This window comes from Epinephelus moara, chromosome 7 (assembly GCF_006386435.1).
Source record: "Epinephelus moara isolate mb chromosome 7, YSFRI_EMoa_1.0, whole genome shotgun sequence".
In the NCBI taxonomy this organism is placed as follows: domain Eukaryota; kingdom Metazoa; phylum Chordata; class Actinopteri; order Perciformes; family Serranidae; genus Epinephelus; species Epinephelus moara.
The window spans coordinates 17,561,558-17,576,735 of NC_065512.1; the positions used below are offsets into that span (position 1 = coordinate 17,561,558).

General features: G+C 39.6%; 1 protein-coding gene across 1 annotated transcript; it reads left to right on the forward strand.

The window, feature by feature from the left end:
• The first annotated feature begins 3,720 nt into the window (after positions 1-3,720).
• On the forward strand, positions 3,721-14,315 carry LOC126393129 (immunoglobulin-like domain-containing receptor 1). Its single transcript, XM_050049011.1, has 8 exons — positions 3,721-4,130; positions 6,810-6,980; positions 10,784-10,933; positions 11,178-11,297; positions 11,403-11,549; positions 11,630-11,755; positions 12,562-13,454; positions 13,577-14,315. The coding sequence occupies exons 1-8, from the start codon at positions 4,082-4,084 to the stop codon at positions 13,613-13,615; spliced, it is 1,695 nt and encodes a 564-aa protein (XP_049904968.1). The 5' UTR covers positions 3,721-4,081; the 3' UTR covers positions 13,616-14,315.
• The last annotated feature ends 863 nt before the right edge of the window (positions 14,316-15,178 follow it).

The window sequence follows — 15,178 nt, forward strand, 5'->3', positions numbered from 1 at the left end:
TGCCTTTCTATCATCTTGAACCAGTCTGGCCATTCTCCTCTGACCTCTGGCATCAACAAGGCATTTTGGCTCACTGGATATTTCCTCTTTTTGGGACCATCCTCTGTAAACCCTAGAGATGGTTGTGTGTGAAAATCCCAGTAGATCAGCAGTTTCTGACAGACCAGCCTGATTGGCACCAACAACCATGCCACGTTCAAAGTCACTTAAATCACCTTTCTTCCCCATTCACAGATGACACAAACTGGTGTTTATGCATTAATGTGCATTTTAATAGTTTCAACATAATTAATTTTGATATAAAACACTTCTTGTCGTCCACAGAATCTGATGTTTGAGAGGTGATTGTGTTCAACAATAGTATAAATGTGATAAAGTGTGTGTAACGTAACTTGGATAAAGCCTGTGTTTTTTTATCGCAGCTTATCAAATACACACAACTGAATAAACACTAGAGCTTCATTAACAACCTCAGAACTACACACAATCAGCAAACTTTATCACACAGAGCATGTGTGCAGCTTTAAATGTTTATATAAAGTATTAAATGGTACATCATTATCTCAAGACATTAACTGAAGAATATTACAGTGTCTCTTTGTGGTCGTTTTGTGAGTGTGTGGAGTCTTTTTGTGTCTAATTTTAGTCATTTTGTGATTCTTTGTAGTTGTTTTGCATCTACTAGTAGCCATTTTGTGTCCCCCTGTGGTGGTTCTGTGATTCTTTGTAATTGTTTTCCATCAAATTGCAGTCATTTAGTGTGTCTTTGTGGTTGTCTTTTCGCATCTATTTGCTGTCATTTTGCCATTCTTTGTAGTCACTTCAGATCTCTTTGTAGTAGTTTTGCATCTCTTTGGTTGTTTTGTCACTCTTTGAAGTGTTTTTGCATTAACCTGCTGTCATTTTGTCATATTTGTAGTCATTTTGCATGTCTTTGTAGTCGTTTTGGGATTCTTTGTAGTCATTTTGTATGTATTTGTAGTTTTTTGTCTCTTTGTGGTCCCTTCCTGTTTATTTAAAGTTATTTTGCACCAATTTGTGGTCATTTTGCAATTCTTCTTAGTTATTACATATTTATTTGTAGTCATGTTGCATCACTGTGGTTGTTTTATAATTTTTTGTAGTTTTGCATGTCTTTGTGGTTGTTTTGTGGCTCTTTGAAGTGTTTTTGCACTAACTTGCTGACATTTTGCTATTCTTTGTAGTCTTTTTGCATCTATTTGTGGTCGTTTTGTGACTCTTTGTAGTCATTTTGTAATTCTTGTTAGTTATCTCAGATTTATTTGTAGTCATTTTGCATCTCTGTGGTTGTTTTGCAATTTTTTGTTATCATTTTGCATTTCTTTGTGGTTGTCTTGGGGCTCTTTGGAGTGTTTTTGCACTAACTTGCTGCCAATTTGCTATTCTTTGTGGTCTTACATTTATTTGTGGTCATTTTGTAATTCTCTACAATTATTTCAGATCTATTTGTAGTTATTTTGCATCTCAGTAGTTGTTATGCAGTTCTTTGCAGTTGTTTTGCAATCGTGATCATTTTGCGACTGTTTTTAGTTGTTTTGTATCTCTTGATAGTCCTTTAATCGACTTTCTAACAAAAAATGTGAGCAGTCACTTCACACCGAGACTGTGGGCCTGTATCCAGCAGGTCTGATCAGCAAACCATTCATGATACTAACAAGCCAACTACCTATCATCCTCTGACTCTGGTGGGGGGGATTAGGGGTGGCAATCAGATTCACCTCTCTGACCTTTCCTCACCACGTTACCACAGTTTATTTAGAGCAAACTGAGACTAAATGTGGTTAAAATAAAACAACAGAACATTTTGTAACTTTTCTAACACTGCAGATGAACGGTACTGTATGTCCTCTCCACACACCACCAAGAAAGGAATGTAAAAACCTGGCATGTCTGGAGGTTCACAGTGCAGCCAGACACAGATGTGATTGCAAAGCTTTTCATCCACACAACATTTTTCACAGGATTTCGAGCACACTTCAGCGAGCTGAGAGCAGCACTTGAGTTCAGCCCAGGCGGGCTTGTTTTGTGTCAACGGTGGAGCTTGCTGGGGTCCACCTCCTAGATAAGAGGCATAAACATCTCTCGCACAAAGAGCTCCAACACTCACCCAATGCATGACTCATCCCGAGAGTGAACTTTACACTCGGGCTGTTTGCTACAAACGGATAATTGAAAACCATCAGACGAGCTGACCTGCTTTCAGTCAGCATGTTCAGATTATGCAGGACTCAATTCTTTTATACAGCTGGGTTAAAACGAGCCTTAAGATGTAACATTTACATAAAGAGTGTATTCATCTGCCTTGTAAACTCACCAGAGGCTGAGCTCAGCAAAACACAGCACAGAACTAATTAATAAACAAGTAATTAGCTAATCAAACTGGCTGTTTTTCCACTGTTACTTCTCTGTGAAAGAAGAGAATGACTAAAAAAAAGTGTTTGGGAAAGACATTAGATTATAAATTGCATCTTCAAATCACTACTTTGTATGTTCACCATATTCACTGTGCCCTCAGATCACCTGATTGATTCTCTCCTCATGGTAAGTGTTTTAAGCTGTAAGTTGCCTTAAGTCTGATCAGCACTTCCGCATTTACGCTATGGAGTGTTTGATGTATACAGTTGTTAATAGACAGTAAATATGAAAGTGATCTTGGACGGAGATATGTGGAAAAACTTTGGGTATAAAGGCTGATCTATGGGCTGATTCCATACTGTTTGGATACGATACGATACAGCACAATGCGATACGATATGGCACAATGTGATATGATATTATGATATTACCATATTTGACTCAGTATGGTCAATTTTGACCAGCTCTGGCAAATTAATTAATAAATAAACCTGAATTTTATTCCTAGCTCTGTAGAGAACATTTTGAAACAGTATGTAGATCTTTATGTCAGCGTGACCATCAGATATGACCTGTTCTGAATGTATATGTGCACTTAGGGGGTTAAGGGGGTTAATTTTCAGCACATACAAATGTGTTCGTCCATGATAACCATGATGCATGATGGACTAGAACCATAAAACACGATCACCACCGACTTCCCATCATGTTTTCAACCGTAACAGATAGAAGTTTCCACTATTGCACTGTATGCGTTTCCTATCCCATCCCATCTAAGACACACAGGGTGTCTTTTTCTGGGACATCATCATGAGGCACTGTGGCATTTTTTAAAATTTAAATAATAAATTGTTTTAAGTGAATAAAAAAGGGGGACGAAAATAAGAGGAACGTCAACCCGACCCTGCACTACAGTCCCCTACATATCTAAAACTTACAATAAATGATGACGTCATAGATATGAAATATATACAGAATAATGTATGTATTGTAAGTGGACAATTTGGCAAAAAAACAAAGGTTGTTGGGTAGCAGTGTCCCAAATACAGGTACAACACATCAGAATATCCTCTTAAAAAGTGTTTCATTGAAAAGATTGACCACAAAAACTTAAGTAAAATCACCAAATATGTTGAATAGGTGCACATAGACCCTCCAATATTATCATCATGAAGGTATACTTTTAATATATAATGCAATAACAACTATGAAACATTACTGCTGCAATTTTTTTCCTCAGTTGGGCTCATTTTTGAGTTTTGAGATTGACAGATAGACCTACTTTACAAATCTGTGTCAATAAACCTGCTTCTCTTTCTGCTGACAATGGAGGAAACATCCCCTGTATTTGTTCTTCCTGCTCTTCTTCTCCCCCTCCATGTTGCACCTGTCAGAGGGGGCGGGGTCAGTGATGTCACCTGAAGCTGCTGCAGGAGGGGGGGAGGGGTGCGGATGATCCGCCTCCGACATCGACTCCTCTCTCTGCGGGAAAGTTGCTCCTCGATGCGGCTGTAAAGACTCGTCCTTTTCCTCAGAGAACAAACACAGCCTCACTGTGATGTAGTTTAAAGTGTAAGAAGAAGAGTTACTATGCAGAGCTGCGGATACAAAACGTCTTCCTCCAGATATTCAGGACTTGTGCTGGATTTTCAGTCTCCTACAGGATAAAGAGAGAAGCTTCCGCGGAAGGATAAAGAGCGACGAGATGGGAAACATGATCCTGATGGCGCTGCTGCTGGCTCACCTGCCCACAGGTGAGGCTGGGAAGGTGTCACAGCTAAGACGTGTATATAGACTTTACATATATTCTCTATTAAAGTCAGTTGTTGTCAGTGTAAAGCCAAGAATTCAGGGTGAAGCCACCAAAGCAAACAGTCGAAACCAACAGTGATGTGTACAAGTTAATTATCGACAGGTGTAAACAGGACAAGGCCGACTGCTGTCACGTGACGCACACTGCTAATAGTTTTTATGAACATGTTGTCCAAAATATGAAACATCCAGACAGCTCACACAGTGGAAACAGACTGGTTTTATAGAAGAGACTTTTAAATATAGTTCTTTATTAGATCTGATCTTCATAGTGAACAAATGTTGAGGACATCAGGCTGTAAATAAGGTTTATTTTTATTATCAGTTAATCTGCTGTTGATCTGAAATAATAAATCAATAATCGACAGAAAGTTAATAAATTATTTTGATAACTAAATATACTTTAAAGTCCTTTATGGAGCCAAAATGACAAAACTTATCTTGTTCAGTATCTCCATGTGAAAATTGGCTGCAGTGAATTTAACAGGGCTCTCACCACAGTTTTCATTATTGAGTAATCTGCAGATTATTTTCTGGATTAATCAGTTAATCGTTTGGTCGATAAACCATTAGAAATAATTTAAAAATGTCCATGACAGTTCCCAAGAGCCTATAGGATGATGTCATGAAATGTTAAGATATTTAGTTTAATGTAAGAAAAACTTGAACTCAGCAAATTCTCACATTTGATTTGACTAGTTAATGGAAATTAATGGATAATCAAAATAGTTTAGTATAGTTTATTTGCACATACATGTGTAGAAAATAGAAAAAGAAGAAGATAAAAATGGCTTATGAAGATACCTCCCTTATTAAATAATAATCATACATAAAAAGAAAAGACTTAGAAGTATTACAACAACAACAAAACGCACAAATAAATCAATGAAGTTTTAAGAGTCTTTGCAAATTAGGGTCCTTTCCAGGTGGTTTTTAAATGATGTTAATGTAGATGATGATTGCAGAAATGGAAGAAGGTTGTTCCAAAGACATGCTCCTCTGTATTTCATGAATATTGATTGAGAAGTCCGACAGTATGGAAGATACATTTGTTGATCTTTTTATCAATAATCGAGTAGTCATTACAGCTCTGTTGTTAAATATTGTTGTTAAAAATTGCTGTTGTTGTCAGGCTGTTATATATTATTTTGTTATTATTAGTTTGCCATTGCTTTTATGTTGTCATGTTATGTCATGCTATAGGTTTGTCTATAACTAGGTGAAAGATGGCGGCTTTAAACAAGCCCACTGGGTTTTCTTCCTCTCCCTGCACTGTTTATTTTATGTTTGTCATTTTGCATATTTTAAATTGTGCAAAATTAATAAATGATAAAAAAAACCCCATATCTTTAGGTTTTGGTTTGTTGAAGCAAATTGAAGAAATTGCTTTGGTCGTTATTTTGTGACATTTTATAAACTAAAATTTAAATCAATTAATAGGAAAAAATAATAAGTAGATTAAGTGCTAATAAAACATAGTAAAGCCTTAATGATTATCAGTTAATAGTTTGGTCTATAAAATGAAAGACAAATGCCCATCACATGTTTCCAGAGCCCAAAGGATCATCTTCAAAATTACAATTAAAAAAACCCCTGAAAAAATACCATCAAAGGCGAGCCTATTCAATTGGTGGCCCATGAGCCACATCTGGCTCGGGAGTGGCCCAGCTAAGGATTGGTACTTGGTATTAAATGGGCCCCGATGCACAATTATTAAAGGCAGTATTGATAAGCTCCAACGTTATCGGTTCTTTTTAACGTTCTCTCCTGCTCTCTGCATGTCGGGGCAGCTGACATTTGACCTCACAGGACAATGTCAATGTCCTGACGTGAAGTGTGTGTGTGTGTGTGTGTGTGTGTGTGTGTGTGTGTGTGTGGAAGAGAAAGGAGAGAGCAAGGGAGACACTGGTAGAGAGCGATAGTGTGTTGGTCAATGTTATTGCTACTGGTTCTGGGCAGTGATAGCTCTTTTTTATTCTGTTGCCACATTTTGTGATGTGCCTGGGTCAAATATGCGACCCAAAATTTTTTTTAAAAGTGATTCGATACACAGTGCTATTTTTTACTACGCTGATTCTTTTTATTTGTCATTACCACAAGCTATATATTAAAGTTGTTAGCTTGAGCTCTGGCAAATAGTGAAAACTTTTCTCGATCTTTTTTGACTTTTAATGGATCAATGGCCCTCATCTATCTGTATGTATCTTAAATCAACTAAGAACTGTTAACACATATCTGATAGTAACAATCATGCATCTCTATCAGAGGTTTGGACATGTTGTTAAAAAGGGAAAGTGTTTTAAACTTTGACCTCAATAGCTGATCTTTTCTCATTAGCAGAGGTGGCCTGTCATCAGCCTGTTTTCTCCACAGCAGTGCCGCTCATGATTGACAGCTGTTATTATCTCTAATGGTTAAGTACAATACGTACACACTTAAAGACTTCTGTAGTAAACTGTAAACCAGTCTGGTCAGATTCTTATCAACCCAGCGTTCAAAGCTGTGACACCGATTCGTGACAGGTTTTTCTGTCTGAAGGTACAGTGATTTGAATATTGCATCATGTGTGCTGCTGCTGTTTTTACTTTTTATCTTATTGTTATTCTTCCTGCTTGTTTCAGAGCTGCTGTCCATCCAGGTGATTGTTCCAGAGACGGAGAGGAGGACCACTCTGTTTGCCTCTGTGATACTTCGCTGTGATTACTCGACCTCAGCGAACCCTCAGGATGTGCTGGTCACCTGGAGGTACAAGTCCTTCTGTAAAGACCCAGTGCTGGAGTACTACTCCACAGGTGAGGCTGCAGGTGGAAGGAGAGAGCAATGATATAGCTGAATATTTGTGGTTTTTAAGTAGATGTTTGATATTTTACATCAAATCGTTACATCGCTTTACGCCTCAGGCTCACGCAACTTCACAGGTGTGTAGTTGAGATCAAAATGAAGGCTGAGTTCGAGGATGGGTGTGGTCTGAGTAAGGGGGCTGGAAGTAGGAGGGTAGGAAGTAGGGAAGGGGCCATTTCCCCCATGCTGGCTTACTTTTATTTTAAGTCACTGATTGCTGTATCATAGCAAGAGTGATCCCTTTACAATATGGTCTCTGGTTTTATTTGTTTTTCCCCATAGTATCCACCCTTGCAATACAATATCTGCATGTAGCAACTAAAGCATGATTAGTGCTATTTTACAGACATGTTCAAGCACTACCAGTGTTAAAAGACCACCTTAAAAATTTAGCATTGTACTCCTTTAACCCTTTGAAACCTTATTTCTTTCAAAAAACATGGGAAGAAGGCAATGGGCAACGATAGAAAAAATGACGTGAAAAAAATGACAAGAAATTACTAAAAAAGAGAAAATTAAAAACAAGAAAATGAGTTAAAAAAAGAAAGGAAAGGAAAAAGAAAAGAGTTAAGAACAAACAACGACATGATCTGAAAAAGAAAGTTTAAAAATTATAATAATTTTAAATATATAACAATGATAATTATGAATATAGTTTTTCCCTAGCTTTTTAAAAAATAATTTTCTAAATTTTTTGCAATTTGTGGAACATTTCTTACCAAGTTGATCACTTCCTTTTTCCCATGTTTTTGAATGAAAGAAACTGGCAAAAAATTAATAAAAAGAGAAAACTAAAAACAAGAATATTAGTTAAAAAAAGTAAAAACTAAAAAAAACAACAAGGAAATGACCTGAAAATACAGTTACAATAATTCTGTACCATCATTTTAAATATGTAATATTATTATAAATTCTAAGTATAATCTTCCCTAGCCTTTTTTTCCTCTTTTCCCTAGCTTTTAAAATAATTTTCTAATTACAAGAAATTGGTAAAAAAAAAAAGAAAAAAAAAAGAAAATTAAAAACAAGAATATTAATTTTAAAAAAGTTTTTAAAAAATTTAGAAAAGTACGAAATGACCCGAAAATACTGCTTAAAAATTACAATAATTCGGTTCCATAGTTTGAAATATGTAATAATAATAATTTTTCCCTAGCTTTTTTCTTTTTCCATTGTTTTTTTAAATTACTTTTCTAAATCTTTTTTTTTTTTTTTTTTTTTTGCAGTTTGTGGGGCATTTCTAACCAGGTTGCTCAGTGCCTTTTTCCCATGTTTTTGAAAGAAATCACACAATTAGCTCAGGGTTTAAAGGTTTAAATACTTGTGAAAGGCGTCTGAAAGCGGCACAAGAAAAGTGTTGTCGCTCCAGGTTTCAAAGGGTTAACACGGTCAGGCTCATGATGAACAGTTTTTTGGCATCAAACTCGATGCAGCAGAACCAGAGATATCGTTTTTTCCTTTTAAATTCCACACATTCCTCTTGTCAAAACCTGGCACCTCCATTCCTCGCAGTGCAACCAGATGGATAACGGTGTGTTTTGCTGGTAGCAGCTGATGTAGCCTTGAGCTGCTAACCTCACGCAGAGATAAGGAGCAGGTTACAGCGGTCAGGTAAACGGAGTTCTTTTAACTCAGCATCCTTAGATTTTTATTTCTCTTCCAATTTTTAAGTGGTAGCTTTCAGCCCCAGCCAACGCTGACCTAGGTGACCTCAGTTGAGGCAATTTATCACACTTTACACAGCTCACTCTGGAGCAACACATGTAGTAGTGCTCCCCGAGACTTGCAAACAGATTTGGATCTGGTTACTTTTAAAGGATAACTTTGGCATTTTTCAACCTAGACCATATTTTCTCATGTATTTGAGACTGTGTGAACAACAGTTGGTCCAGTATTGAGCGAGAGGGCAGCAGCCGGCATGTCAGCATGTGAGGCAACTGAGAACCATCACTGTACCTCCTTTAAAAGTGGTTATTTTTGCCACAGAGAGGCTCAGATTGTTACTGTAAGTGGGCTGAAGGGTCTCTTTACCTTTCGCTTGATCCAGTAGGTTGATTATTGTCTTGACAAGCGGAAGTCTTGTTCTGAAATCTCACAAGAAATGACTTGCTGTAGGAAAACAAACCTGGAAATGTGAGTGAGATTTGCAGAGTAGTAACAGGAGTAGTTTATAGAAAACGTAGTGTTACCTTTCTCAGTGACAGCCTACCAGCTCCAAACTGTAGTTAGGAACACACTGGCTTATTAACATTAAATTAGCTTGGCTTGTTATTAGCTGGTAACTAGCTTCTAGCGGTCCAGACCACTCTATAGAAGGAAGGGTGGCGTTTGCATTTCAGTCATCACCACAAAACAAGAAACATGGCCTCCTCATGAGGTTGAACAGTAGCCCTGAGCTCATCTAGACACTTAATTCTGCTGACTATCATCACTATTTGCTGCCTGCCGTCTTCATCATGACACATTACCCACATGGCCACTGCCCTTACAGGGGAAAAGGCTGAGCCAGTAATAGTAGTTTAGTGTTATCTAAAAGACTTTCAATGTCATGGATGATTATTTAGATGATTTTGACAATGTGGATGAGGCCTTTGAATTTGATAGCTGTCCATATTTATTTGTACCTACTAAATGAAGAGCTGATGAGAGGAAAGAGAGTACAGAGAGTTGTTGCATAGAGATGATACACCGTGTCATCCAGTTGCATTGACGTGAACCAGCAGGTTTTTAGAATGTCGCAGAACGGTGCATTCGTGCACTCATCTCATGGCGAATCTTTGGTCTGAACTGGGCTTTACATGAACAGAAACCACAAACTTTCCTTAACCTTAACCAGAGTGCTTCCAATCTCCCGTCTCTACATCTGTGGTCTGGTACAAAATCGTAGTATTCCCTTCACTCTAAAACACAGTAATCCTCCGGGAAGCAATTACATTTTCCACTACAACATGCTCGTCCAAACAAAGCAGTAGGTTTTTTCTAGGAGATGGGGTTGAAGCAGCAGTTTGACTGAGGTACAGTAGCTTTGTCAGATACAGTAACTCTACACAGAATCACATTTGTCAGAAAAGTTTGTCAGAAAAGCGAGGATACACGAGTGCAGCCTTTCGTGGAAGTCTTTTACTGACCAACACACCCCCCTGATTGGATATCAGTTATTGATTGGACAGCTGATCGGACTGATCTGATACATCCCAACATCACTGAAGTTTCATACCAGAGGGAAGACGGATAAGAGATTGAACTCAAGTGTATCACTGCCATGTTTTATATTTGATTTGTTTGCTGATTCACCATCCAGTTAAAAATCAGAACACGTTGTTCATGTGCAGCTGATTGTTAGACAGAGAACACTGCTGCTCTGCTACTGAGAACTGTATCTGTATCTTTATCATTATAAATGTATATGTAACATTGTGTGCAGACACAAACTCCATTAAAAGTTTCTATCACTGTTAATAAAGCCTCCTGACAGCTGATCCAACTGTACTCAGCAGCCGCTGTCATCACAAACTGACGTCGCTTTCTTCTCTCCTCACGTCTCATCCTCGCATCTCTCCCGTGTCCTACGAGGGCAGAGCTAAGACGCAAGGAAGAGATGCAAGTGAGGGACATGTGGATGCGAGATTCGTCATTGGGATGAACCCATTGTGATGTGATGGTTGGAGCAGCATGAGGCAGACTGGTGTAGAAGAAAGAGAATATGCACCTAATTGAACATCATATTTCATCGTATTTCCCTCTGTGTCTGCAGCCTTTCAGGCCGCTCTGCAGCTGGGTCAGGACCCCTCCAATGACTGCCCGGACCGCCAGCGTACCGTCCGCACAGTGATCCAGAAAAGAGGCATTAATGAGCCCATACTGGGTGCCGACTACAGAAATCGCAAAATTACCATTCAGAACAGTGAGTTTGACCCCGTCATAATGACAGTGTTGATGTTTCAGTCTGAACTGTTGATGCAGTCATACACATACATAGATTCTATTATAATTGTGTTGCCAAACAGAGCGCCACTTTCTCTAAATACTGCATTCATTAGCATAACTGAGAAGCTACACTGCCTGAAGTAAGACACGAGCAAACACAATATATATGGAGAGCATTTTGAACTATTAAAACCTAACTTTGTGATGTTATGTGTCAACAGAGGCTGACCTTGTTATCACTGAGGTGATGTGGTGGGATAACGGCGTGTATTTCTGCACCATTGACGCTGCCGGTGACACTACAGGAGACTCGGATCGTGAAGTCAAGCTCATCGTGTACCGTGAGTTTCCTCAGTTGAGGTTTTGGGTCTTGAGGTCAGCTAGAGCCTGAAAAGACTTTCTGATATATAAATATTGGTAATCGTGTGTCATCTTACGTGTTCCAGACTGGCTGACCGTCCTGTTGATCATCCTCGGTGCTCTCCTGCTCATCATGCTCTTCTGCATATGTTGCTGTCAGTGCTGCCCGCAGAAGTGCTGCTGCTACGTCCGCTGCCCGTGTTGTCCGCAGACATGCTGCTGCCCGGAGAAAGGTACAAGAGACCTCAATCTTTAAAAAGTTTGTCTGTACGTGTTCAAGCCTACATATCAAAATCCTCTGCTCTGATTTCAGCTGTGATGCAGCACAGGATGATGCAAGAAGCTCAGAAGGCTATGGTTCCTTGGATGCATGGTCAACCCATCTACGCTCCCATTAGCTCTAACGCCTCTGCTCAGGGCGTTCCCATACTGTACTCAGGTGAGTGACACAAAGTACACAAAAGACTTCCCCTTAATGCTTTGTTGAATGCTTTGTTGGATCATTCTCGCCCAGACCGAGGGCGTGTGTTTGGTTTGGTTTCAGCACAATGAAGTAAAACAAAAACCCCTGAAACTATGTAAACACCACTGTTATGTCCATATTTATTATATTTAAAGGGATAGTCCGGATCGTTTTAAGTCAGGTTGTATGAGGTAAGGTAGCCATAGTCAGTGTGTTACTTACAGTACAAGACTCTCAGTGTGCCCCAAGTTTGGAGAAGCAGGCAGAAATACTGCAAGGATAGCTGTGCTGTGTACTGCTGTGGATGGGAGCAGCAGCAGAACATATTTTATCCACCTAAAGAAATCTATAACAGTTTAAATGTACATTATATCTAAAATAATTGCACTGCTTTACCTTGCCAACAGCCTTGTTGGACAGCCCTTTTCCAATAGGGAAGCTGTTAGCAGCTTCAGTTTCTTGTGCTCTCATCAAAGCCACCAGACTCCATTGACAAAAACAGTAATTTTGGCACACTGAACATGAGAGCTGTTGGTCTATCACTGCCCGATCAGTTGTTTGTTTGTGTTACTGTGTGACTTGACTACCTGTCAACCACCAAAACAAATGGACAAAGTTAGCGACTTGCTTATCTGCTGGATGTGTAAATGTCAAACTTTTTGGTAACAACATATGAGAGGAAATTGTGTCCATGTTTACAGCTTGTTTCTGCCGCCCCCATGTGGCCGAAAATCAGTTATTAGATTATTTATGTCCTCTGAACTCTGTCTCTTCTGTTCCAGGCTCGTATTCGGACTACCCGATCAAACAAAACTTTGCCATGGCTCCCATGGAGCTGTCACCCATGGCCTTCCAGCAACAGCCTCCTCCTCCTCCTCCACACCACATGAACGGCAGTGCACGTGGCAGCTCTCGTGGCACCGGTCACGTGTTGGACTACCTGGAGAACCAGGTGAGGGGGCTGGATGTGGGAGCACCTCAAATGGCCTCACATGCTCCACAAAATATGCTCCCATTACAGCCTCAACTTCCGCCTCAGCCCGCTCCTCAAGCAGTCCCCTACACCCCGGGGCCCCCGAGTATGTTGTCAGCCCTGGATGAGATGGGGGTGAGAGGGGTGGAGAGGAGGGTGATCACCCTGCCTCCTATAATCCAGCGTGTGCCCAGCTTTTCCTCACGCAGGGGGCCTGGAGGTGGAGACGGAGCCAGAGGTGGGCACAGGATATCCAGCCTGTCCAGCGGGAGTACAAACCGCTCAGGAGGAGGAGGTCTCCCCCGCGACAGCCGTGGCTACAGAGACGTCTCTCCTCCCAGACGGGGCATTTTGCGTGATTACAGCGACGACTCCGAATGGGAGAACAGGCGAGCAAGAGCGCCACATAGGGGTTCGAGGAATGAGAGCGGAGGCTCGGCCGGGAGGAGGCGAGGTGAACCCAGGCCACGTGCTCGTAGCCGTGACGACCTGATGGAGGAGCTCTACAGCAAAGCAGCTGGGAGGAAGAGGAGCTATTCACCTCCTCCGCGCCGCAGAGGATCCTGGAGCTCAGACGAGGAGGACAGCAGGAGGAGGAAAGGAGGTAAAGGGAAGGATTGGCCCGAGAAGCCACCCAGCTACTCCTCCATAGAGGAGCAGCCTGGACGCAGTAACGACAGGAGGAACTACCTTCGACTTTCAGTAAGATCCAAACGCTGACACACACTCTGAACACTTTTTGCATGCCACTGTACATTTCACCACTTGTACTGAATCCTCAGATCTCCGTCATTAACTTCTCCTCTGTCACTTTTCTCTTTTAGGACAGAAGCTCCCGTAGTGCGACCAGTGTTGTCATCTAAAGCATTTCTTTTTTTATTTTTTCTCCTGAACCGTGAAAATGAAGACAAACAGGAGGCACCTTCATCTGTTCAATCAGCTACAAGCATTTAGTTGTCATCATGTCATTTGATAGTAACTCCTGAAATGTACTGTATGGATATACTTTCACTGTGTATGCACTGTTTGTAATTGTAAAGAAAAATGTGATTTTTATGAATGAAGAAAAGCTGTTCAGCTGAATAGATAATATGCCGTGATATGAAGCCTGTGTGTGATTCTTGTCCTAGCTGTATTAAATGGTGTAATTTGTGTCTGGTGACGGATATAAGAGCTCTTTAGTTTGTCTTTGGTTTGGTTTTTCTTCTCTGTAGGTTCATTGTAGTGAAGACAATTTGTGTGAGACGTACACAGTGTGTATTTGTTGCTTTTTTTTTTTAATATATCTTATTTTTGCATAATTTCTTATACTATTTAAGTGGGTTTTTTTTACCTTTCATCCATAATAACAATAGACAGCAATAAAAAGAATGTTCTGTGTCTGTCTTTTTAAGAAGGACAGAGTTATTGGACTCACTGAACCTATTAAATGAACAACCAACAAAACACATGCAATTCTGATTTTCATTAATGTTTGCTTTTTTAAAAAACAAAAAACAAAAAAACAAATAGAGATGTATTGTGACAATATATGTATGTTTTAAATAAACTTTTTTAGATACAGCTCGTGTGAAGGGGTCATTATTTATGTGCTTTTTATATATACAAAAGGTTACTGTGTCAAAATCCTAAGTTTGTTTATATTTTACTCACATGGTGCATAATCACAAATAAAACTGCATTAGATCAGATTACCTTAAACTAAATGACATAAAGAGACTCCAGAGAATAAACTAACTCTACTGAAATCATATGGGGAGTGCTGTACTAAAGATTGTGAGTACATAAAGTCCAAGACTAAAACTTGATGTAGCGAGATAAGACTGAAGCCAGAATATTAAACTGTATATTAAGATTTGTATTTAATGTACATCAGTTATGCTAATAATGGGTCCCATATTATGCTTATTTTTAGGTTCATACTTGTATTTTGGGTTTCTACTTGAACACGTTTACATGCTTTAATGTTCAAAAAACATCATTTTTCCTGTCAGTCTGAATATACCTGTACTCACCCTCAGTCTGAAACACAAGTCTGCTCTGATTGGTCAGGGTTTTCAGGGTCTTCCACATCTGCACTCAGGCTATTCAAAGAAGGCTGTGACGTGCTCTTTGACCCCATGGGAGCTATCTATAGGGCATGACACATGCATAATGTAACTGGAGCTGCGATGTCGGAGGGCTTCAGCAGACGGTGCTTCTGTGTCATTGTCTTTGAACAAAAAGAAATTTAGAAACACTCTGCTGTGGATATCATTTGATTTGGAATGATAATAATCACTCTTAGGAACTGTAGTCCATGCTTTTAGTATGACAATTACTCCATATTTAAATTTTAACTGTATACTCGAGTTTGTTTGTTGTGTCTGTTTGATGAAAATGTGGGTTATAAACTTTTTGATTTTGTTTGTTGTGGCTGTCAAAAG

Coding starts and splice junctions, on each gene's coding strand:
- LOC126393129 (XM_050049011.1), top strand. CDS start 4,082: ATGGGAAACATGATCCTGATGGCGCTGCTGCTGGCTCACCTGCCCACA. Junction 11,550..11,629: donor ATGCTGCTGCCCGGAGAAAG/GTACAAGAGACC, acceptor CTCTGATTTCAG/CTGTGATGCAGCACAGGATG. Junction 13,455..13,576: donor GGAACTACCTTCGACTTTCA/GTAAGATCCAAA, acceptor TTTCTCTTTTAG/GACAGAAGCTCCCGTAGTGC.